Source organism: Oryza glaberrima, chromosome 9, assembly GCF_000147395.1.
Source record: "Oryza glaberrima chromosome 9, OglaRS2, whole genome shotgun sequence".
NCBI lineage: Eukaryota > Viridiplantae > Streptophyta > Magnoliopsida > Poales > Poaceae > Oryza > Oryza glaberrima.
This window is the reverse complement of record NC_068334.1, coordinates 3,706,409-3,732,624: the sequence shown is the minus strand read 5'-3', so window position 1 is coordinate 3,732,624 and position 26,216 is coordinate 3,706,409. Positions and strand designations below refer to the sequence as shown.

Genomic DNA, 26,216 nt, shown 5'->3' with positions numbered 1-26,216 from the left:
AATTAAAATTCAGGAAAAAAATCGGAATTAGAAAAAAGAAAAGAAAAGAAGCGTTCAAGTAGAAATACAATTTAAAATTAACTGAAATTTGGAATTAAATATAAGCAATATTAAAATAAGAGTACATATAAGAACGCAATAGTAGATTAATTAAAATTTGGAATAAAAAGTAAAATAAAATCTAAAATTAGGCAAATTAAAAAGAGTGTCAAAGTAGGAATAGAATTTAGATACAACCGAAATTGAAAATAAAAAGTAAAAATATCAAAAGAACACAATACGAAAAATAAAATAAATACTGAAATTAGAAAAAGAAAAAAAAAGATTTTAACTAGGAATACAATTTATAAATAACTAAAATTGGTGATAAAAAAATAAAGACTATTGAAAAAAAAGACCATCTAAAACACATGACGAGATTAATTAACAAGGCTATACATGAGCAGTGTGGTGGCGGTTGGCGGGACTTCTACACACGTAACGGTTAAAAGGAAGGACGACAGGTAGGTCGTGAAGCAATCGATTAAGGCGGTTGGCGGGACTTTTAGAAAGTAAAAAAAAACCACAATAATAATCATATTTAATTTTTAAAATCTCAATTACAATAAAAAAAGAGGCAGCGATCGGGTCGTATAGGAGTACAATGGCAGAGCCGCCGATGGTTGGTGGGTTTTCTAGAAAGTAAAAAATGAATTCCAATGATAGTTATGTTCGATTTTTACAATCCCATTGACAATAAAGAGTATAGTGACAATGTTTAATGGGATTTCTAAAAATTATAAAAAAATGAAACCCAATGAGACAATAAACCATAATGATAATCATGTTTGATTCTAAAATCTCAATGACAATAAAGAAGAGCGGCAGCGAGCGAGCCGTAGAGGAGTACAGTGACAAAGTCGCTGACGTTTTGGTGCAACTTCTAGAAAGTAAAAAAATAAACATAAACTATAATTATGTTCGACTTTTAAAATAGCAATGACAATAAAGAGAAGATGCAGTGGACGGTCGTAGAGGAGTATAATGGCAGTGTTTGACGGAACTTCTAGAAATTATAAAGAAGAAGCCCAACGTGACAATAAACTCTAAAAACTATAAGTTTTTAGATCCAATTTTTAAAGGTTCCAAGGAGAATGAATAGAAATGGTGGTAGATCGAGCAAGAAAATAAAGAATAATATAACAGAAGTAAAGAGTATCAACTAGTGTGACTTTTAAAAAACTGTAAAATTGGAAACACAAGGATGATAAGGTTTGGTCTTTCAAAATCTTGAGACAACGAGATAACTATTTAATAAATTTTAAGTAAAATCATATTAAAAAATATATAAGTTTATATGGGTGCTAGCCGCGCAATTGCGCGGGCCACCTAGCTAGTTGTAATAATACCAAGGTATAAACAGACCTAGGTATAAAATTCACGGTATTAAATGTTTTAAGTGCAAAATACCCCGTTCAAAGTATGTTTTAAGACAAGATAAATAGTCAAATGATGTAAAGTAGTTTTATCCCATCATTTTCTAAGATCACTCTAGTATGATTCACTCTTCTTTTAGGTGGAGTTGAAACATTTTGATTGGACTTTAACTGTAACAGGGGTGAAGCTAAAGATATAGCCTAATTATTTAGATACGAGTATGTCTACATACATAACTAAAACATAACTAAAAGTTAGATACGAGTATGTCTATATACATAATAAAAGTTAGTATATATATCTGAAAACGTATAAGGTGTAAAATAAAACATATTTTATGTTCACGTCCATAATTAAAAGTTACTATATTATGAAAATGATATATGGTGTGAAACTGTGAAATGAGACATATTTTCGTGTTTAGTTTTAGTCTGGCGGCAAACCGCCGTGCCGGCTCAGTCGCTGTAAACGCCTATAAAACCCATCATCCACGCGTCGACCTCCACCATATCACACAGCAGCTCACTTGTCTCGCTTCCTCCTCCGACTCGCCTCTTCCCACCAACTCCTTCCCCGATGGAGTCCCTCCTCGCCGCCTCTTCCTCTCTCCCCGCGGCCGCCTTCTCGCCGCCGTCGTCCCTCTCTTCGACCTCCTCGTCGCCGCACGCCCTACGGTCGGCCGTCGCCGGAGCCGCCCGCGCGGTGCGCTGCTCCGCCGCCAAGGTGCTCCTCCTCTCGAGCCACCCGTTTCTTGATTCTGCAGCTCTGGCAAATCGCGTTCACCGCCGTGCCCTGTTTTTCCTATTCGATCGATCGTTTCTGCGGGTTTTGATGGCATCTGGTTTTGGTGCAGGATTCGATCCTGTACGCGCTGGAGCACGACGAGATGTTTAACTCGGCGGAGGTGATCCAGTGGGAGAGCGGCAAGTCCATCAACTCCATCGCCGCCGCGCAGGGCATCCGCATCCGCCGCCGCTGCCGCCCACGCTACCCCTCCGAGGGCTCCGGCGCCGACAAAGCCGTCCCCCGCAACATGCTCGAGCAGATCATCTGGGACAAAGAGGTCGAGGTGTCCCAGGTAAACTCGTCTGCGCCGCGCGTAAACTGTTTGAATAAATTCGCACACAAGAATAACCATTTGTTACTGATTGGCATGCATTTTCGGTTACTCTGTTCTTGTGCAGAGGAAGGCGAAGAAGCCGCTGCAGAAGGTGATCGAGTCGAGCCAGCACGCGCCACCGGCCAGGGACTTCGTCGGCGCGCTAACGGCGGCCTACAGCCGCAACGTCGCGCCGGCGCTGATCGCCGAGGTGAAGAAGGCGTCGCCGAGCAGAGGCGTGCTCCGGGAGGACTTCAATCCGGTGAGTTTCAGAGAGTTTTGCTTGCATCTCTCTTTACGAAAATTCATGTCTGAAGGTTGATTGCCTGGTTTATAATTTAATTGTCTGAATACTGTTTCATGTGTTGCTAATCTTTTGAACTGATAACAGGTTGAGATCGCGCAATCCTATGAGAAGAACGGCGCGGCTTGCCTCAGTATCCTGACCGACGAAAAACACTTTCAGGTTGGCTGTTCTTCTGTTCTTTTTTCTAAGAAAGAAGGTCTCGCCTTCTGGTAGCTTTCGACTTCGTAGTTCTCAAATTCTTATCCTTACAATTATTAATGTTTTTTTTTCGCATATATCTGACTTTTCAAACTCTTTGATTCTTCAGGGTAGCTTTGAGAATCTCGAGACCGTTCGCAATTCCGGAGTAAAGGTACGCGCTAGTATTCAAAATGGGCTTCTTCTTTTTTAACTTTTTCGGAAGAATATTCTTCAGCTGCAGTTGACAGTTGAAACATGTGCATTTGTCATGCGAATGTTGAAGTTTGATTCTGTCAATGCCTGCAGTGCCCTCTTCTTTGCAAGGAGTTTGTGATAGATATCTGGCAAATCTATTACGCTCGGTCAAAGGGTGCGGATGCAATTCTGTTGATTGCTGCCGTGTTACCTGATCTCGACATCAAGTACATGCTTCGCATCTGCAAGAACCTCGGAATGACAGCTCTCATAGAGGTGCTTTACAACTTCCATGTTCTCTCACTGTTGCTTTACAATAACAGTTTGCATACAATTCCATTTTGACTGTCCATATTCTGTTTGACAAATCATTTAACTTATTACCAAATTTGATGTTTCGACCAAATTTGACAAGCCAGTTTTGGTTGCTGCTTTTCTATCAGTGATTAATCGAATGATAATGGATCGGTTGAAACATTTTCTTGTAGGGATCAATTCCTTATCTAATATGTGATTCGTCATAAGCATGCTCTGTTTTATTTTTATATTTTTAGATGAGCTCATTTTTAGTTCATCGTATCCTATTCAATTGTAAGTTTTCTTAATGTGTACTAAACGTCACTCATATTCTAGGTTCATGATGAGAGGGAGCTGGATCGTGTGCTCAAAATAGATGGCGTTCAGCTTATCGGCATCAATAACCGAAGTTTAGGTATGGTCATTATCATTTCTTGCAAATGTCTCCAATCATTTGAGACGTTAAGAATCATAGTTGACATTGATGTATACTGGAATTTCGTTATTATAGAGACGTTTAAGGTTGATACTTCAAACACAAAGACCCTGTTGGAGAAACGTGGTGACCTCATAAGGGATAAAGGGATTCTGGTACGTCCTCCGTACAGTTGTGTGATAATTCGTTTTGGAATCAGCAATTACGTTATCTTACTTTTATTCTTTTAGATGCGCTTGATGTTATGCTTTATTATTAACCATATTTCAGTGTACTTTCATCAACGATAATTGAAAAACCACTTGAAATATATCCGTTTATTTGCTTAAAATATATTTGGGAGCACGTAATTATTGTTATCTGATACACCATTGATTTCAGAATATCGCACAGTTCAGTTGTTCACGGAACAGATTCTTGTTTCAAACCTATTAGAAGTTCCTTTTTTCGGGGGTGCCTGTTAGATATTATTTTGTCTAATTTTTATAATATAAAGTGATTAGTTGACCTGTATATGTGGTGTTAATGGATTTTTTTTTTATTTCAGGTTGTTGGTGAATCTGGTCTTTTCACGCCTGATGATGTTGCATACGTGCAGAATGCTGGTGTTTCTGCAGTAAGTTTACTGATTACCCGTTTTCAGCTAAGTTGGTCATACATGTGCTTCAAATTTCCAGCTGAAATATTGTACGGAACGTCTGAAATGGATTAAGAATATCTGTAATTGGACTTAATATTTATCCACGATATAACAAATAACACTAATTCTGGGAAATTTTAATAAGCTAGTTTCAGAACAATTTTACTATATTCTAATTTAGATGTAATTGTAGTCAAAATTGCAACCTTTTTCCTCCTCCCAATTTTTTTTCTGGTACTTTGTTGTCGTTTGAATTATGGTGTTTTGGAAAAATTCATTTTCGTTTAGAGACAACAAAAGAAACACTAGACCGATGGATTGTGTTTCCTCCTCTCAGATATTAAATTTTGAATTATGAATCTTTTGTTACTTTATTCTGAAATAAATCCCTGACTTTTTTTTTTGCACACATAGATTTTGGTAGGAGAGTCCCTGGTGAAACAGGAAAATCCCGGGCAAGCCATTGCTGGACTATATGGAAAGGATCTTTTGCACTGAATAATTGATACGCGCGGTAGTTACTGTGTGTACCAATATGGGCTGGAGAAAAAAAAAAGTAAAGCCTACAAGCCTCAAATGTAATTATGAATAAGGGCCATGCTTTCTACAAGTGTAATTTCTTTTGTTCACATTTGTGGATTTTTATTATTTTTTTATACTTTTTTTAAAAAAATGAAAATAAACCATCTAGAATAATATTATCTATATTTTCAGAGGGAAAATATGTGTTCCAAATCATTGGTATGATTTCTATTTTTTCGAAAGTTTGCAGTGCAACCATTTTTGCACGAAAGACACACGTAAGCACACACTATCACCTACGCACATGACACTTACACCAGCGAGTGCACCTCCTTTAACGAAATGAAGCAATGGAGGAATAATGATGAATTCATCAACCTCGCCAAATTCCTGATGAAATCTCACACATTAATGTAATTATGCGAATCAGAATTTAAACCCGCGACTCCATTGTAATATAATATGTTTTTTTTTTTTGCTCACAGATAGATAATGTTTCCCAATGTGCAGTGAGACACCAAAATTAAATATAAAAGTAGCAATATCTTTTGTCGTATAAAACAGTATTAATTTTTATATGCTTAAATAATACCAAATCTTTGTCATAATAATATACATATTCTATTTGAGCCCCCAATGCTGGTGTACTAGGCCAGACTGGGAGGGAAGCAAAGACGAGTGGAAGCTGGTCTATCTCGGGCCAGTGTGCAAACGAGAGATGGGGGAATTGGGTTGGGCCGAAAGAAGAGTAAAGAAAGGGAATGGACGCCGAATGCATACTGGCATTTGATAATCTCCCCAGATTTATTTTGAAGAGGAAGTTTGAGCATTTCAGTGGATTTTTTTTGCTCTCAAGCTTTAAATTGGATATTATATTTGAGTTCAGAGGAAATTCATGGAATTTTTTTAAATTTGGGACAAAGTTTGAATGAACTCAAAAAGATTTGGAGATTGTGTTAGCGCATTTTGCAGTCAACACGGATTTACCTAATTAAAGATTTATTATATTAACATGTCAACCATTTTGATCTAGAAAAGCTCTTGACTAAGATGGGTTTAGAAAAGATCAAAACCGACTAGCAGAGACGATTTAGAGATTAAACTGACCTCTAGGCTGATTTAGATCGGTTTGGAGATAACCACCTATTTCGTGAGCGAATTGGAAGGTTAATAAAACTACAAAGGATATCGTTCTCTTGTAGAGAAGATGGATGATTTATGACCAAATTGATAAAGTTGGATGAACTAGTTATTAGGTATATGTTAAAGTAGAAAATATGACTGAAAGTAAAGGAAAAAAACAATTTGATTGATTGTGTTAGCTCGAGTATATGTATACATCAATTTGTGTAATCAAACAGGCTCACTCTTTTCAGTATAGTAACAGTACACGTAAAACGCACGTTATTAGGTACTATAAATTTAGTCTAGTATACTGCAACTGTGAGAATATACTCATTGCAGAATATCATCAGAAGCAGGAGCACACATTTTCTTTTTTTAAAAAATAACTTTTTAAGTCAGTTGAATTAATCCATCAGAAGCAGGAGCACAAATTTTCTTTGTTAAAAAATAACTTTTCAAGTCAGTTGAATTAACCAAATATCTTTTTTAACAGATATGCCAGCTTTACATGTGTGCTTTACAAGGAAAAAGTACGAATTACTACCCCCCGGCCGTACTATCGAGGTCGACCGAATTATACCCCCGAACTCGAAAACCAGACATGTTGCACCCTCAACTATTGAAACCGGACAAATAAGCCCCCTACTCAATCCGGAGTGGTTTTGGATCCACTAACAGTCAGCTCAAAGTATAAAGAGAAATACAAATCCGGAGTGGTTTTAGGTCCACTAACATTCAGCTCAAAGTCTAAAGAGAAATACAAATATGGGATAAAAGGTTACACCATTCCAATCCAAATTCACTTTCATGCTGACACACTTAGAGTTGAATAAGATCAGGGCACATGTTATGCATAAAAAATCTCTCGTTTTCCTCTTCCACCAACAGTTAATCATTTTTTTAAGTGGTCTGAATTTCATCATTATTTTATTTAAGTGTTCTAGATTTCATCATCATAGTTTCTACTTTAAATAGTAATACTCCCATGTGAGTAATTATACATAAACAAACAAAAAAGCATCGGAGTATACCAAACTGGTTCTTACCGGTTCTTATCGAAGACATGTTCATAATGTATTCCGGCAAATGAATATGTTGTTTGACTTTTTTCATAGTCAGAAGTCTATTGGTTTGATCAAATTTATAAAAAAAAAGGTTAGCAACAATTATAACACTAAATTAGTATCATTAAATTTAAAATTAAATATATTTATTTTGCATTAAAAATGTTAATATATTTTTCTACAAATTTGATGAAACTTAAAGAAATAAACTAAGAGAAAATCGAACGATTTATAGATGTAACGCAGGGAATACGTACTATAACAAAAGAGCAAAACATATAAAGCACGTGACATATACTGTCGAATGATTTCTTTTGTGCTCTTCTTTCTGTCACAGATCATACACCCTGTTCACAACAATCGAACAAATCACCACACAACCAATCGGCTGCACGATGCAATCAAACTATCGAACCAACTGTGCCAGTGTCCGAGTGTCGGCCAGCCGCTTCAGGCCTCACTGCGTCGTACGTGTCGGCTCCAACTGCAACGCCGGCGCAGCAAGGCCGTGGTGGTCTCCAACAACAACGTTGACGGTCGCCGTCGCCAGGTCCCACGCCTCCAGCTAGGCCACCTTCACGGCGTCGCTCCCGTTGTTGAACACGTACAAATGGCTGCTGCTCGTCGCCACGTGCTCCGGGTAAACCCGCGCCGTGATGCACGCCCGCCCGCCGCCGCCGAAGCTCTCCACCACCGAATGGTCAATCTGTCAAAAAAAAAAAAAACACCAAGGTCGTCCAGCCTTTCGGCCTCCTCCAGACTCGGAATCTTGAACACCACCTCCACGTCCGCCTGCGAGCTCGCCACGCCGACGATCTCCTGCACCGCGCCGGCGCCTAGCCTGGTGCCTCGCCGGAGACCGGCGGCGCGCTTCCTCCTCAGCGTCTCGATCTCCTCGATTGGCCACTGCAGCAGCTGCTTGCCGTCCTTGGCGAGCCACATCTTCCTCGGGAACGTCTGCACGCCGGACCAGCCGCGGGCGACGTCGTCGGCCTGGCTGTCGGACTCGTTCGCCCACGCCCACAGAACGTGCCGGTTCTTGCGCGCGTCGAAGAACGACTTGGACGAGTACACGTGGCCGTAGTCCAGCCGCCGCCATCTCCGGCAGTCGTCGCCGCGCTCGGGCTCCGCCGGCGAGAAGGCGTCCGCCGCGTCGTCGTACGTGCCGACCATGTAGTAGTCCTGGAGCGTGTCCATCACGCTCAGCTTCAGGACGTGGCGCACGCCGCCGGCGCCGTTCGTCGACGTGTCGAGGCCATCCTCGCCGTTCTCCGCCACGGGGAACATGTCCGGGCACTCCACCATGCCGGCGGCGCGCGACGCGTGCAGCGGCGCGGCGTTCCGCTCCCACCGGACGAAGTCCTCGCTCCTGTAGACGAGCGTGGACGCCACGCCGTCCACCTCGGCGGAGACGGCGATCCGCCACAGGCCGTCGCGCCCGAGCCACGCCGTCGAGGGGTCGCGGAAGTTGTCGCCGGGGACGTCGGGCGGGAGCGCGATGACCGGATTGTACGCGGGCTTCTCCCACTCACGGAGGAGCGGATCGGAGGGGTTCTTGGCGAAGGCGACGTTCTGCACCTGCTCCTTGCCGGCGTCAATGCCGGTGTAGAGGATGGCCGGGAGGCCGCCGGGGAGGATGGTGGCGGAGCCCGACCAGCAGCCATTGGCGTCAAAAGGCGAGGTGGGGTCGAGCGCGGTGTCGAGAGCGGCCCAGTTGAGGAGGTCGCCGGAGACGGAGTGGCCCCACGAGAGGTTGCCGATGTCCCAGAGCGCGCTATGCGGGTTGTACTTGTAGAACAAATGGTACATACCGTTATGGTACAAAGGCCCTGCACGTATAAAATGAATAACTGTCAACATAGTGCTTCCTATAATGCTTGTCGTTTTAGATAAAGATATAGTTAAATTTTATTTTTATTATGAATAATTTTTAAAATATTTATCTTCGAAATATGATGATTATATGTATAGATTAGTATTAAAAAATCCTTCAATAAAATCATATATTTGTTAACACTTCTGTATAGTATATTATAATAGAAAATAGTGGTTAAAGTTGTTTTTTAAGACTGTGCTCTTGTCCAAAACGACAAGTATTATTAACCCGGAGGACTCCCTTTTTATTTAAGAGAATTGTTAAAAAAAACTGCCACAAATTTGTTCTAAGTTCTTTTTTCAAATATACTCTCACCATTTCAAAATACACGGTATTTTTTTGTTTTGTTCAGACAAGGCTTTAAAATATAATTACTCTACTATGATATAATTTTGATGGCACGAAATTAAATTTATTACCTCCATATTCAAAAGTACTTGATTATCATTCTAAATTTTTATCGCATAAATAATATTCTAATAAAATAATTATTGGTTAAAGTTTTTTTCTAACGAAACAAAATACACATTATATTTTAAAATTAAAATATAGAGAGTATTACTATATTTTAACTAAACTATAATTATAGTTATAGTGTAATACAAGTTATATAAAACTTACAAACAAGTTATATAAAATTCACAATGTAGTTGTAGGTTAGTTACATTATAAGTTATACCATAGTCAAAGTTCCAAAATGTCGACAGTTTTAAGTCTCTTGTGTACTCATAAATTTTTGCCTATCCCTTCACGCTTCTAAATTTTGCCTCATCTCCTACATACCCTAAGTTTCAAATTTGATCCCTCAAAGGCCATTCCGTGAGTTAACGATTAGCCGACCGTTAGATTTTATAAAAAAAATCTAGCTATGTGGGGCTCACTTTGTGGGGTCCAAGTATCAATAGGTGATGGCGGTGAGGAAGACTCATCGCCACCGCTACAAGGAAAGTTTAAAAGAGTAAAATATCTACATTACTCTTTTCTCTTACTTGGAGCGTGTGCTAGTTGATTTAAAAAAGGTGGCCTCCAATGTAAAAGTTGATTCATTTATAAAAACAACTCGTACATAATTACTGGATCATAAATTTGAAAACTAAAATTTAAATATTTTCAAGAAGTTACATACCAGAATTGATGAGGTTTTTTTTTTTCAAAATTTTAACTCAAAATTAATCCCAAATAAGAGAAAGTTTTGGTTTTTCAATTTCCTACTAAACCCTTTATATGGATTTCATCCTTTTTTAAATAATTTTCTGAAATTTTAAATTTTGTTTATAACATTGAGATTTATGTTTTTAAATCCAGTGTCATATAATTTTGTTCCTTTTTTATTTTATTATAGATTTCTTTCACACTGGGATTTATGTTTTTAAAGTAGGTATAATAAAGTGAAGGGCAATATAGTCAATTTTTGAAAAATTTAATGGTCAACTTACATTCAACTAACGGCATGGGTACAGTGGGGATCAAAATAAAAACTCATGTGCACGTAGAGGATAAAACTAAAATTCAAGGACATAGAAAGAATTCAGCGAAAACTGATGGGCACATACGAAATGTTCTCTATTTATCCTAACTTAAATTGCTTTTAAATTTGATCAAGTTTATAGAAAAATGAAACATCATATACGGCATCAAATTAATTTCATTAAATAGAAAAATGGATTATACTTTTATAATATCATTGGTCATGCGAGACATGTTGCTATTTTACCTATAAACTTGGTGGAACTTCGAAAGTTTGACTTAGGTTAAAACCAAAATATCTTATATTCTCAAACGGCGAGAGTACCAAATTAACCCAATGGTTAGCAAGGTTTCTTTTTTTATTGAAGAATTCAGAGCAGGATGAAATTAGAGAGATATGCAAATTTTTCGTCCATCTCAGCAAATATTTCAAACTAAATTAGAAATAGATGGAAATATTTGAGTGAAAGTATTTTCTCGTACAGGTTTAAAATTACAGAAAATGTCGGCTGGAAATTTTTCGATTATGTAAGAGATGTAATTCTGTTAAATAGATCCTGCCTTGCTAATCAAAATGCAGAATGTTACTGTAAGGAAGCAAAATTGTGGTCTGACAGAAACCCACAGAACTTGAACTGAACAATTTTCTCAACTGGCAGGCTTGAAATTGGGAACTAGAATTATTCTGTGGACTAAATTCGATCAAGATGTTCTTTTTCAGTTCATGGCCAATTAGTGCAAGTACGCACAAGTCCAATCAAAAGCATGCCAACTAGCAAGTACACTTGTCATACCAATCTACCCTACAATTGCTAGCCACACAAGAATTCCCGAAAATTTGACAATTTGGCCCTTTTTGAAAACTATTTGCAAATTTGGTCCCTGGCAAAAACTATCACTAGATCTGGACCCCGACCTCAGCGCCAGGGCCGATGGCGCTGAGGTTGAACATCTCAGCGCCGACCGCATCGGCGCTGAGTTCGTGACGGCCGTTTCCTTCGGTGTATGGCCGTCTGCTGACGTTTGGGGGGGGGGGGGGAGGGGGGCTGAATCTCCGCGCCAAACTAAAAGGCGCTGAGTACGGCCATCTCAGCGCCAGCCGATTTGGTGCTGAGGTTGCCACCCGAGGGATGCTGGGTCGCCGGGTGGGCTGCATCTCAGCGCCAAATAAATTGGCGCTGATCTTGTGCACCTCAGCGCCAATTGCTCTGGCGCTGACCTGTACAATCTCAGCGCCATTCTATTTGGTGCTGAGGTCAAGCAGTGGCTGGCAAAGCGCAGCCAGCCACACAGAAATTGACAGCATCACACAAGTATTTAGCATCACAAAATTGACAGCCACATAGTATTTAACACATCACAGCAACTGAGCATCCATCAACCATCACAGATTTAGAGTTCATCACATCCATCAACCATCACAAAATATAGAGTTCAACACATCCATCAACCATCATCTAGAGTTTGATATAAGTCTAACGCTGCCTAGAGTGTTAAGTACAAAGTAATCCACTAGTGCCGACCCCTCCGGCCACTAGTGGAAGGTGTGTACCGGTCCACCGGTACCCTCTTTCTCTGCGGGCGACCCTGGGAAGGTTGCGATGGCTGCGGGGCACCTGCAAGCTGAGATGACCCGATTTCTTCGGGTTGTTCCTCTTCCTCTTCGTCACTCTGTCCATCTCCTTCTTCCCCTTCCTCATGTTCTTCCTCCCCTTCATCATGTTCTTCCTCCCCTTCCTCTTTAGCTCTTTGTTGACTTGTTTCTCCGGCCTGTGTCCACGTTAGTCTTGGTTGTGGGTCGACTGCGTCTGTGGACCTACAACCAAGTCTTGCCGCTAACATCCGACTTCGTTGTTTTAGCCTCTGCAAGAACAAAACAAATTAGTTAGAGGCAAGTGAAATGATTCATGGATTGAACTAATTGGTTAATTACCTGAAGTGCGCTCCGAAGTATCCCAACTTCATTCTCTGACCCAGCAGGTGTGCCAAGGGCAACACCCGCGTCGTTCGTGGACCTCATCAGCTCACGTGCCTGCAAGTGGATTTAATATTGTGAGAACATGTAGGTGTATATGAAATGAACAACTCTGAGCCTTAATACTTACCACTCGGTCACGTACAGGCCCGTACTCGACCGTCGCCCCTGCTCGAGTGTGGGTGTCATACTCGTTCATCTCCTCAACATCCTCGGGATCTGTAGCTATGTCAGCTAGAGTCCATGCCGGCCAAAGGAAAAGGTGGTAGTTCCTCAGGAGCCAAGCTAGGTACTCGTCGAAGTATGTCTTGTTGTGCTCCACTCCGTGAGGCACTACGTTAGCTGCTGTGTTGTCCCACCGCTCAATAAGATGGAGATGATGAGCCTGCCAGTCCGTAATCTTCTTGTTCTTCCTGCGGTCCAACCTACAGTCATTCAACAAAACAAATAATTTGGTTAGAACTTGAGTAACCAATGCCGAAGAGAAAGTTTGAAAATGATATGCACAATGCAAATCTTACTTGTGGAGGTCGAGCCCCGTCGGGAATGGTTTTGGTATGGGTTGACGCAAGCCGAACTGCCTTAGCACGCGATGGATGAGCTGCCACTCAACGGCATAGAAGCAAATCAAGGGGCACCTAAGAAACTTCATATCCTCCGGTATGTAGCACATGGCGTTGATGTCGATCCCTATGTGCTCATCCTTCTTTGGCTCCTCACCCATTGCATCGATGATGCCATTGTATGTTACTCCTCCATCAACAACTGCTAGCTCAGAATTGCTAACATCCTCGAACTGAACAACCTCTGGATTGCGTCCAACTAATTTCTCAAACACCTCCCTTTCTTCCTGAGACATCTTGGCTACTGGACGATCGTCATCTGAGTCTACGGCATACTCAACCTCATATCCCTCCTCCTCTTGTGTGTCATCATACTCCTCTGAATGTTCGTGCAGAAAATCAACACTCAATCCATTCATCAACAAAGTCTCCTCACACTCCCTTCGAGTATATATTTTGTCTCGAAAACAGAACCGCACCATGGATGATAATTGAGCATCCGTTGTACGCTCTTCTCCACCTCCCCCCATTGATCCATCTGCCAATTCATTATCATCATCAACATGATTTCCAACTATCGGAACTACCTGACTCCTTGCCTCATTCACCTCTATTGCTTCCTCCTTCTGCAATTCCACATTTACCTCCACCCCTTCTGATTCAAGCCTGCTTGCCTTATTAGCCTCAACTGCTTCCTCCTTCTGCAACTCCACATTTATCTCCACCCTTTCAGATTCCTGACTTCTTCCCTCATTTGCATCAACTGCTTCCTTCTTTTGCATGTTAACATCAACCCCCATCCCTTGAGATTCTATGACTTCCTCAACTGTCAAAGACTTAACCAACTGACTTTTCATAGCTCCTTCATCATCAAATGCTTCATAGTTTGGTTCATCATAAAACAGTGTGCGATTGAGGTCAAAAGAATCATCTCTGCAGTCAGTACGATCAAGCTTCGAAGCAACCACCTCAAGCGACTTGAATTGGGAGCCCAACACTATATCCACATATGTGTTCCACTCCAACTCCCCATTCAAATCTAGCATGTACTTGTGTGAAATGGGTCCTGCTCCAACATCATATCTACCTTGTATAGCTATAGACTGATTGCTCCACCCCAGCACATCCTTTGTATGACAAACAAACTCCTCAAAACTAGGTTTTCCACCAAATATAAGTTGCTTAACACTCATCCCCTCGAAATTGCTACCATTGTTACTTTGCTCTACCACCGAACCACCATAGTGCAATCGTACTAATCTATCCATCTACAACATTAACCGACATATTAGCATATTGCATTTTTTAAAAACTTGAATTTGCAATAAAAAAAAATCTAACCTACAACTATGTCCCCCAACGAAATTGTCCATAAATATCTAAACATACACAAACTTCCATTTGTAACGATCCATCCTAAATTTGAACTCTCGCATTGTGATGAAAATTAAAAAAAAAAGAAGTGTTCTTCACTAATTTGGGGGAAAAAATTAGGGTTCTTCCCTAAGTGCCAAAAATCTCCACTAAAAATTAGGGTTCTATGAGCATCTAAGCATTGCATCACCAACAACAACTACAACCACATAGTAGAGAACCAACTAATTAGAGAAAATAACCCCAAATCACGATTTTAGGGTTCATCCATCAATGAGCAAATCCAACCAAAAAAATGCGAAATGACGAGAGGATTCGGAGGAGAATACCTTGCCACTATGTCCTCCAACAATTTCCCCTCCAAAATGCGACGATTTAGTGGGGATTTTTTTCGATTTTTTGGAGGGGAGGAGAGAAAAGGTTCGGCGCCGCCGCGCCTCAGCCGAGAGCCACTAAGGAGGAAGAAAGAAGGCCCGGGCTGCTGGGCGCCATGTTGGATTGATAGACTCAACGTGTATTCCGTTGATGCATAGCACGGAGTACAAGTAGGCGCAGAACCTTCCATATCCAGCTCTACCGGTTTATAGAAACACACCCGGGAGGGATTAGGAAGGAACGGCCAAAGGAAATATACAATAGCATGCTATATACGAGAGATACAATGCTATATGCTTAACAGGATAAGCTCATAAGGATCATCTTTTACAGTTTTTGCAATTCAGTGTTGAGTGTTCACTACTGGAGATCCGTAACCAAGAAAGCATGTAATTTATGCAATTCTTTTACAGAAGAATTAAGCAGAGACCACAAGTAATCAGAGAAGGGAGGGGAACAAGAAGAGATGCAGAATTGCAGAGAGCGTACCATTCGGATCTGCTCGATCGGCATCAGCAGCGGCCATCGTAAATCCAATGCATCCAAATCAGCAGGAATTCGGCACCGATCAGACAGGAAAAGGGATTAGTTTGGCTAATCAGCAGGAATCCGTAACTGGATCAAGCGATTAATCACAAAGATTAGTCCTTGATTACCATTCTGCCAGTTCTTTGCAGGCTGGAAGTGATAAGCAGTTCTTCTGCCATGGTTGGCTGTGTCCTCCGTCGTGGGGTTTAGCCGGAGCGAGGAGGTCGATGACAGAAGAAGGCAGAGGTGGAAGGAGACGGCGCACACGGCAAGACCTAATCTCGCCATGGCCGTCGCTGGAGGAGAGGGAGAAGAAGAACGAGCTGATCGCCTTCCTTCTTGTTGCTCGCTCTGAACTTACTCTGAAGAGGACCCCAGAAATATTAATAGCCCACGAAGTCTGAATGTTTATTAGCTTCAGGCTTTGCCTCCATGTGACTGATAGGTTAATTTTGTAGTGTCAAGTGTAGGGATGGCAATGGGTCGGGTCGGGCACGGGTAGAGCAAAACCATGCCCGACATTGCCCACCCGAACACTGCCCACTAGAGTTAGCGGGCAAAACTCTATGCTTGTACCCATGCCCGGCGGGCGCGGGTATGTCCAGCGGGTACCCTATGGATCTCACATGAATAATAATTTGAAAGATATGTAATTTAACAAAGAGAAATAAAATCAATAACTTACCAAATTATCGGTTATCAACAATAATTTGAATTACATCACAAGTTGATCACAACTTAGTATCCGTTAGCATCACAAATGAACCAAGAAAAATGGTATAAGAATTAAGAAATGAGTCAAAATTAGCTAATACATATGTATCAGGTTGGGCATGGGTTACCCGTGGGTAAAAAATTGAAACCCGCCTATTGCCCATGACGTCTTCGGGTCTTGGGCGGGTGAGCCCATAGGTAAAAAGTCACTCCCATGCCCGTGCCCATCGGGTCGGGTATCCATGGATACCTGAACCATGGGTAATATTTTTTATGTAAATCTTCATCGGATCCACATGTAACCGAGCTGTACGAGGGATGTAGATTCGATCTCTCTGCTGTTTGATATGTAATGAATTGGATAAACTTTGTAGTTCAGAGGTATTTAGGATCTGATCGGGTGTTTTTCTTGAAAGGTCACCGTCCAGATGATAAATCAAGATTGCGGTTTCAGGCTTTGGAAATGGAATCTACCTCACTACAAGTGATACCTTCTTCTCAACTAGTAGAAAAAAAAAGGGGACGAAAGCTTGACCGATGAAAAGGAGTACACTGATTACTGAACCTTATTATCCATTTGAAATTACTTGAAGAGGGTTTGCACTCAAACATTTTAATTTTTGATCAAATTTTATAAATCATATAGTTTAACATGACAAGATTCATATTTTCAGATTCGTCATTAGAAGTATTTTTATAATACTAGAAAATAGGCGCGTCCATTGACGCGCTAACTAATTTTAGCCCGTATATATTATGGCATTTGTTTGGCACTACTTCAGATTTAAGATTAGCTCAATAACGTTTCGATGAATTATTTTGTTCCCATCCTAGATAAAATATAAAATTTTAAATCACTATTATTTATCATACAAACTTCAAATTTAACTTTTGTCTTAGATATGGCGCTGTGCAAACAGGATCTATAAACTCCTACATTTTAAGTGCTCCAAATTGAGCCGAAACTACTAATGTTGTCCAATTAGAATCCAGATATAGCGTTTTTGTGTGGCCCAATGCTAATTCTTTTCTGAATCACCTATACCTCTTTTTAGCCTCGCTAAAAGCTGATAAATCCATTTTTTCCTTAGGCAAATATTTTTTTTACCTTGTTTGTTTTTATTCAGCTTATTATGCAAACCAAGCAATTGGACACTAATTATTCCATGTGTTATCTCATGTTTTTATGTTACCAAAACAAGTACCCTTAATATTACAAATTAAAAATGAGTGTAAGCGAGGACAGCACATAGTATGAACGGTGAGCGCACATATATACGTTTGGCATGATGTGACATTTACTTGTATTTGTTATTTGATATTTTGAAAAATAAATTATCAATTGATTGACGCATCAATAATTTTGGTTTTTAAAAAGAAAATATGTGTGCACAAGCCTAGTGTGCATAATAACTAATATATACACACCAATAAGTTTGGTATGTGAATAAAATCTTGTGATCATCTAAATTAAATATTTTTATATATAGCACAAGCATAGACACAAAAAGCATTCACGTATTTGGACTGGGCTTCATGTGCATGTGTGGTTATTGGGCATCCAGGTGCTCGACTCGGTAGGCCTGCGACAGCCTGCCAACCATCTTTGCAGTTGCTCGGTGCTCGCGCTGCTTCCCCACGAATCGCGACTAAGCATTTTAGCTGGACATGTGTCGACGTATAAATGTGATTCCAATCGGACCAATCAAATGGCAGCAGGCACTGCCAGCTTTAGAATAATAGATATAATTTGGATGTTGTTAAACTACACAAATTTTAAAAATTTAGGGCTTCTTTAAAACATAGGATTTTGGTAAGGATTTAAGTACAAAACAGAGGATTACTTACATAAAAAAAACGCAGGAATGGTCGCTCGATTAGTCTGAAAAAACATAGGAATCACATGAAAAGATATAGCTCAAAAGAGTTTTTTTTTCAAAAGTTGGAGATTTTGCTAAGTTTTTTTTAAAATCTACACACAATAAGTTATTCCGTAGGAATTTCACGGGATTTGAAAAGCTCCAACCCTTTATATCAAAAGGCCAAATATGAAATTCCTCCATAATTCCTTTGATTCAAGATGCACCGGTCAATATAGATAAACAATTAATTTTAAACGAATGTAGTACAGTTTATCACAGACATAAAAAGTAATTATCTTTAATACATTGGAGATTGGACAGTCATTCTTCTGAATACTTGACTATGCATCCTTTTTGGATATAGAGTCAGCTATTGATCCATTATCTAAAAAATCATCTGAATACTTGGTAAAAATAATCTGAAAAAAATGCTTACATCATGTGCTTCTCTGAAATGATATTTTGGTGCAATGGTGATGGGCTAAAGAAATATCCATAGGGTTGCTTCTGCAATTGGCCTAAAGATGGATGCTGATCCGTTGCCAAGTATTTCCAGGTATTGTTAGCTTGGGTGGAGCCCACATTTATCTCTGAAAAAGACATGATCTGATGGTTTGCAGAAACACAACTATCACTTGATCTTGTCTTATCTGAACCTCAGCATTTATCAAAGCACAAACACAATGGAAGTGATTGTTGTTTTGACGCTAAAACCAACTTAAGCAGTTCCATTTAAATTTCTTGGAGCACATTTACATTACTTTATGGGTGTTTGGTTACGTTGGTTGTCCTGCATTCATGGGCATAAAGGCAGAATAAAAGTGCAGTTCATTTGGATGATTATCAGCCGTGTCTGATAGAAAACGATTTTGCTATAGATTTGTGGTGTGATTTTTTCTCTCAGATTTGACGTTTTTTCGGCCATTCGATGTGTACCAAGATTCGTGCGCATATATTGGGCTGGGAAACCCGCATAGGATTCAGTTGGGCCGCGTGTAACAGCGTCGTCGGACGGTTAGAGTCGCTCTTTTTTATTCGCTCTGAAAAATCGGCACGTGCGTTGTTCTCTCTCCTCACTCTCATTTGAAACTAAAGTAAAAAATAAAATACAAAATTACAGTCCTATATAACTAAAATTACATTTGTAAGTTTAGTTCATATAACATGTAAGTGTACTGTAATTTTGATAAAAATATTGTGTAAGTAAATATGTAATTTTTATTTTTCTTTAAAATATAAAATTACAGTCCTATATAACTAAAATTACATTTGTAAGTTTTGTTGATATGACATGTAGTGCACTGTAATTTTGATAAAAATGTTATGTAAGTAAATATGTAATTTTTATTTTCTTTAAAATATAAAATTACAGTCCTATATAACTAAAATTACATTTGTAAATTTAGTTGATATGACATGTAAGTGTACTGTAATTTTGATAAAAATGTTGTGTAAGTAAATATGTAATTTTTATTTTCTTTTGTAGTCTGTTGGATGTAAATCTAAGAGTAGAAAAAATCTGGCTGATTTTTTACTAGAATTCACCCGACGACAAATGAATAGTCACTCCCGATAGAAAATGAACGGCCAGATTATTTGCTTGACTCCATTGCATAAATCGGTCCACCGGGCCATTACCACAGAACATTAGCTGGACTGTTTGCGAATATCTCGGCCAGACTATACGGCCCAATATTTGGAGAATTTTTTATAGCACTATAGTACCAGCGTGTCTGACGACATCGTGGAAAGTAGGAGGCAAAAGTTTAATTTGAGTCATCGTATCCCTCGACGGTAAAATCGGATGTATAGAATATCTCCTCTATCTGTTAAAACCATGTAAAATAATTTCCATGACAATATTGACAGTAGTATTCGCTGACAAAACATCTACATGACAACTCAGTCATAAAGAAATTAAAAAAAATAAAGCATGACCCACACTTCATCCTCCTCCTGTCTATCATTCCTTTTCTTCCCCCACACTCTCCATGTTTTCTCGGTGGTTGTAGGGCGTCGGGAGGTTGAGGATATCAGGATAGGGTGGTGATAGGTGATAGTGGGGTGACGTGTCGGAAGAGCTCGAGGGAGCTGGGTAGCGATAGCAACCTGATGTGGCTGCAAGCCTTTCACATCAAGCGGCAGCGCAACGCGACGACGAGTGGTGGCACAGAGCAATGGCAAGGTGTGGAAAGCGGCGGCCTTTACCAACATCGTCTTCCCGTTGGCCCTCATCAGTTTGCCGCCCTCCGCAATGGTGGTTGGGCACCACTGGTGGTAGCAGAAGTGCTGGTCGGAGTACTGCAACAACGCCATACGCGGAACTGCAACAACAGCTTGAGCAGGAAATTCAATTCGGTCGAGGAGAGCGCCACAACAGTGCGATGGTAGGAGTCATCGGCGTTATTGTTGTTGATGATCTTCTCGCACCACTAAGAAGGAACAATAGTCATGTATCTATTATATACTAAAAGTCCATTAATCTTTCTATAAACGCTCCTAAGCCGCTATGTGGCGTCCCTACGAACGCTCCTAAGTCGCCACATGGCATTTTATAATCTCACCGTTGATTTTCATTTAAATTAGTGGGCCCATAATTTTAGACCGATAGATTAGATCTATTTACTTGCTGTTAGTATCCTGTGCATATGGGTAAAACTAGCATGCCTACTTATGAGGGAAAAAGCTACGGAACTGTTCATTTAAAAAATCAAGAATCATACGTAAGTACGAGAAGAAAAACTATAAAAAAACATACTAAAAAAATAAAAACATGCTTACGTATGTAAAAGAACTATAACGCACTTAAAATTTATATGTATGCACATCAGTAGAAAAAATTAGACCATCTTTTTAAAATAAGATTTTCTATACTATAAAAACACGCAATATGTTAGACCATTAGATTAGCCCACTTTCTCTTAATAAATACTCCCTCTGTTTCACAATGTAAAATTTTCTAGCATTGTCCACATTCATATAGATGCTAATGAATCTAGACACATATATGTTTAGATTCATTAATATCTATATCAATATGGGTAATGCTCGAAAGTCTTACATTGTGAAACGGAGGAACTATAACAAAATTCGATAACCCGGATTATGTTATTGAATTATTGCATCAAGGACCATAATTTATAATAATTTAATAATATTAGATAATTTAATAATTTTGTTTTATATTAATTGTTGAATATAAAAGTCCATTTGAACTTTCTTAAAACGCTCTCACACTGCCACGTGCCAATCCATAAAATGCTCTCAACTACCACGTGACGCTAATAAAATCCATCCCTCAATTTTTACTTAATTCAGTGGGTCCAATATTTTTAGCCGTCCAACTTAATTGAGATTAAAATAACCTAGCGCCGCCGGAACCGCGGCTAAGGGCCGGACGGAGGGAAGCTTCGCTAGGGCGTCACCGTAGTCATCCTGCTATTGCTCGTATATCCCGCCATGGCTGATGATTAAGAGGGTGTTTAGATCCAGGGGTGTAAAGTTTTGGTGTGTCACTTCGGGTATTATATAGGGTGTCGCATGGGGTGTTTGGGCACTAATAAAAAAACTAATTATAAAATTCGTTAGTAAATCGCGAGACGAATACTAACGAATTTATAAGTCTAATTATTCCGTCATTAGCAAATGTTTACTGTAGCACCACATTGTCAAATCATGTAGCAATTAGGCTTAAAAGATTCGTCTCGCAAATTAGTCGCAATATGTGTAATTAGTTATTTTTTTGGCCGATATTTATTATTTCATTCAGGTGTTCAAACATCTGATGTGAACATAGTGTAAAGTTTTGGCATAGAATCTAAACATGGCCTAATTCATTTTTGGCTTTTCAATTTTGTTATTCACATGTACGTACTACTCTGTCCCAGAAAAAGACAAACTCTAGCTATGAATCTGGACAAAACACCTTACTTTTACTTTTGTTGACATGTTTTCTGAAGAAAATAAGTCTACCATCTTTTCAAATGATGAAGAATATTACAAATAATTACTTATAAATATTATTTAAATATGATATAATATAAAGCTAATGGGTTTGGAGAATTATAAAAGCAATTAATGCCGATGAAAAAAATTATGAAGAAATCGTGGCATAACACAAATATGATATACTATAAAGCTAATAGGTTAGAGAATTATAAAAGCAATTAAGGCCGATGAAAAAAAATTATAGAGAAATCGTGGCAGATGTTTGCTTCTATAAGTGTCTCAAACTTAGCGTACGACGCATGCCTGCGCGAATGCGTGGGCTATCTTCCTAGTTATATACTAAAAGTCCATTAATCTTCCTACAAACACTCCCAAGCTGCCACGTGGCACTCCTACAAACGCTCCTAGGTCGCCATGTGGCATAGTCAAATCTCACCGTCGATTTTCATTTAAATTGGTGGACCTATTATTTTATACCGTTAGATTAGATTTATACATAACGTCGATTTTGGTTTAAATTAGTCGACCCGCTATTTTATACCAACAGATTAGATCTATATATATATATATATATTACCTTTCTTCGTACTGTTTGCCGAAGGAATAGAACGTACGTACGTACATACGACAACCAAAATAAAACATACATGATTAGTACTATCAAAAAGCAAATATCTACAATATAAAGTTGAAATATATTGTATACATAACGTCGATTTTCGTTTAAATTAGTGGACCCACTATTTTATACCAACTGATTAGATCTATATATATATATATTACCTTTCTCCGTACTGTTTGCCGAAGGAATAGAACGTACGTACGTACATATGACAACCAAAATAAAACATACATGATTGGTACTATTAAAAAGCAAATATCTACATGTGTTATTTTAATGTTGATTTTCACTTAAATTGAGATGGATTCATTATTTTATCTATATGTGTTATTGATTTTCAAATTAGTGGACCTTTTATTTTATACTATTAAATATGTAACACCTTTCTCATGTACATAATATTTGCCGGTTCAAAAACAAATGCACGTACTTACTATAAAGATAGAGCCAAATTAAAACATAAGTACTTAGTACCATCTGAAAAAAATCGATGGCCTTTAAAATAGAACTATCTACAATATAAAGATGAAATATATTGCATGTAGTGTTAAACTAGATCTATAATATAAATATCAAATATCAAATCAACCATCTATAAATGTTCATCTTTTAAAATTATTTTAAAATTATATATCTAATTTGCCGGCCCAGTCTTCGAAGATGCTCTTAGGGGTAGGGTTGCGTGCGTGTGTTCATATGGGTAAATGCGCGTGCGTTGTGAGTGTCTGTGTTGTACTGTGTAATTCTAAAAAAAAATTATGATCCTACAAACACTTGTAAGTCGCCATATGGAGCTCTTACAAATGCTCCTAGGCCGCCACGTGGTACTGTATAGTCTCACTCTTGATTTTTGTTTAAATTGGTGCACCTGTTTAGACCATTAGATCAGATGTATACATAGTAACTGTTAAAAAAAACAGTAGGATTGAAAAGGAAATAAAGTTTCGGTAGTACTGTCCGCAGCAAGAAAATAATATTATATACTAATAGTCTACTAAACTACCTAAAAAAATTCTAAGTTGCTATGCGGTGCTCCTACAAATGCTCTTAGGTCGTTATGTGGCACTATATAATCTCACTGTCAATTTCTATTTAAATTGGTGGATCACGTGGCATACAAATGGCTAAATTGAGGTGACCCAAGTATGTTACAGTACTCTATGAGGATGTTATAGTAAATTATGCATTAGAATTGTGCTTCATGCTGATCTTGAGGGGACACAGCTACATCGATGAGGTACCCAACTTTCAAGGTAATAGATCACCCGTTAGCGAGGCATTTATATTTAACTTAAAGGTTGTTATCCTATTAGTCGGTAGAAAGTGATACTTTTAGAATATTTATATATGGATTTGGAAATAAGTGAGACATGAAGACTTAGCTAAGTAGTGCATTAATGATATATTAGGCTTATTTTATTTGCACATATGCAATTTCATCTATTAATAGGTAATCAACTTTTATAATAGTGATAATGAGTTGTTACGATAAATGGAGAATTTATATGTAATCGGAACAAAGTGTATTTTTACTAAAAGTCCATTAAACTTCATACAAATACTCCTAAGCCGCCACATGGCACTCCTACAAATGCTTCTATACCGTCACGTGACACTTTCCTTTAAATCGGTAGACCCAATATTTTAAATCATTAGATTATTAATTTTCACCATTAAATTTTATCTTCCAAAAAAAAACTGTACGTTCCCCCTCTCCGAACACAAGTTCACGTAATGCGCACATGTATGTACGTACTCCCTCTCTCCCCGTCTAACCCTCCCCTTCCATCTTTCCAATTTTCTGGCTAACAACCAAATGCATAGTATAAAAATTAATTAGATATCTAAATAATCTCTTGGTACATATATTTTTATATAAAAATTATAATACATAACTCGGATGTATATACCCTTAATTTCCAGGGGCGAACTCAAAAATAAAATTATCAAGACATCACTTGGATATATACCCTTTGTTTTCAGTGGTGAACCATAAAAAGATTATCAGGACACTGCACACACAAATTATTTAATTATTGATTGTTATATTAATTAATATGACATGAATTATCTATTATTATATATCAAAATTTCATTAGATGTTCTACAAATTCTCTCGAGCTACCACGTAGCTTCCTATAAACATTCCTAAATCACCATATATCTTAATATAAAAATTTTTGAGAAAAAGAAATCATCTTACCCAAACCTGTGGACCTTATTTTCAAATGTTAGATCTATATCTTAAAAATAAAACTTATCGATCGACCAGGCCGTCAAAATCCGTATGTACAATGCACATATCCACTTCCCTCCTCACAGATGAGACGAACCCACCGGCTCTCGCCTCCTTTTTTTTTCCCTTACGGCAATTAAATTAACCACCGGATAAAAGAAAATCCTAAAAATTATCCCTAAAAATATCCACCTTAATCTTTTAATAAAAATGGTGGACTCAGTACTTCATAATTTTTTAATGAAAATGGTGGACTCATTACTTCATACTATTAGACATCTAACGACTTCTACTAACTTAATTGTATCTCTCAACATATATACGAGGTCTATTTACCTCTACAAATATGTAAAGCTAAATCAATCTACAAACGTACAAATAAATCCGTAAATCCGTATATGAATGAAGTTCTTTTTAATTATTACGTCCATCCTATATTGAATCCTAAAATTTTATAGGAATTAAGGAAGAATGAAAAAAATATACTAAGATTCCCCTCTCTAAATAAGACTGTCACACCCTAAAAATTTCAAATATATAAATTGTTGTTTAATTGGAATTATTAGAATTGATTTTAAAAGCCTAGAAGAGAAGATCTAATTTTAAATAATAAATTCCAATATAAAATGGGGCTAGATAAAATTTTATTAAATACTTTGCTTAATTCTATAATTCCTAGATTTTTCTGGGATTTATTTGAGCTAAGGAAGTATTTTTAATAAATGGAATTGCATTTCATGAATAATTTAAATGGAAAAAGGTTTTTAAAAGTCTCTTTTGGCTTTGGGCCGAAAGTCGGCCCAAAACCTTCTCTCTCTCCTCCTCGGCCCAAGTTGGCCCAGTCCGCAGCCGCAGCCGTCGCTCGCGCGCGCGTCCGCCCGCTGACAGGTGGGGCCCGCCTGTCAGACTCGTCGTCTTCCTCGCGCCGCCGCCACCCGAAACCCTAGCGCCGCGCCGCCGCCGTCTCTTTCCAAATCCGGCCGATCCTTTCCGTTTCCGGTGAAATCAATAGAGGGGAAATGATCTTCTCGATCTCCTCTACCTTTTCCTTTTTGGAACTTCGGCTAAAATCGTTTGGAAAGCGGAGGATTCGATCTCGAATCGGATCGGTCTCTCTCCTCCGAACCCTAGACTTTCCTTCTCGTCGCCGGCCGCCGTGGGCCTTCGCCGCCGTGTTCTTGCCCCTATAAAAGGATCCCCGGTGTCTCCGCTACCCGTCGCCACCCTCTGTCACGACCGGAAATAACCCAACGGGCGTTCCTTACGTGCGTGTGTTATTCCTTGTCCCAGGAGGCAAGGTACACCAAAAGTTGATACAATTCAGAGTTTAACAAGCGGAAGCGTAAATAGTTAATTGTTACATGGGCAGCGACGGCCCAGCACACTCAAAGACAA

General features: G+C 39.0%; 2 protein-coding genes and 1 pseudogene across 3 annotated transcripts; 1 reads left to right on the top strand and 2 right to left on the bottom strand.

The window, feature by feature from the left end:
* The first annotated feature begins 1,937 nt into the window (after positions 1-1,937).
* LOC127783659 (uncharacterized) lies at positions 1,938-5,292 on the top strand. 2 transcript variants are annotated; one of them, XM_052310854.1, is made up of 10 exons: positions 1,938-2,139; positions 2,270-2,494; positions 2,601-2,777; positions 2,907-2,981; positions 3,130-3,174; positions 3,309-3,473; positions 3,831-3,909; positions 4,006-4,085; positions 4,478-4,546; positions 4,985-5,292. In XM_052310854.1, exons 1-10 carry the CDS (start codon positions 1,993-1,995, stop codon positions 5,066-5,068), a joined length of 1,146 nt encoding a protein of 381 aa, XP_052166814.1. In that variant the 5' UTR covers positions 1,938-1,992; the 3' UTR covers positions 5,069-5,292. The 2 variants fall into 2 exon arrangements, with proteins under 2 accessions (XP_052166814.1, XP_052166813.1); XM_052310853.1 differs by lacking the exon at positions 4,985-5,292 and having other exon boundaries at positions 4,478-4,972.
* A 2,479-nt stretch (positions 5,293-7,771) lies between these two features.
* LOC127784658 (beta-fructofuranosidase, insoluble isoenzyme 7-like) lies at positions 7,772-9,090 on the bottom strand (annotated as a pseudogene).
* Positions 9,091-12,015: 2,925 nt separating this feature from the next.
* LOC127783657 (uncharacterized) lies at positions 12,016-15,406 on the bottom strand. Its single transcript, XM_052310852.1, has 5 exons — positions 15,401-15,406; positions 13,121-14,430; positions 12,730-13,024; positions 12,558-12,656; positions 12,016-12,487 (listed from the first exon to the last, which is right to left on the bottom strand). Exons 1-5 carry the CDS (start codon positions 15,401-15,403, stop codon positions 12,137-12,139), a joined length of 2,058 nt encoding a protein of 685 aa, XP_052166812.1. The 5' UTR covers positions 15,404-15,406; the 3' UTR covers positions 12,016-12,136.
* Positions 15,407-26,216: the final 10,810 nt, after the last annotated feature.

Excerpts from the sequence above, each read along its gene's own strand:
- LOC127783657 (XM_052310852.1), bottom strand. Across the intron at positions 12,657-12,729 it reads GGCCTGTACGTGACCGAGTG|GCACGTGAGCTGATGAGGTC; the intron begins GTAAGTATTAAG and ends ATCCACTTGCAG. Across the intron at positions 12,488-12,557 it reads TACTTCGGAGCGCACTTCAG|AGGCTAAAACAACGAAGTCG; the intron begins GTAATTAACCAA and ends TTGTTCTTGCAG.
- LOC127783659 (XM_052310853.1), top strand. The coding sequence starts at position 1,993 with ATGGAGTCCCTCCTCGCCGCCTCTTCCTCTCTCCCCGCGGCCGCCTTC. Across the intron at positions 2,778-2,906 it reads TCCGGGAGGACTTCAATCCG|GTTGAGATCGCGCAATCCTA; the intron begins GTGAGTTTCAGA and ends AACTGATAACAG. Across the intron at positions 4,086-4,477 it reads TAAGGGATAAAGGGATTCTG|GTTGTTGGTGAATCTGGTCT; the intron begins GTACGTCCTCCG and ends TTTTTATTTCAG.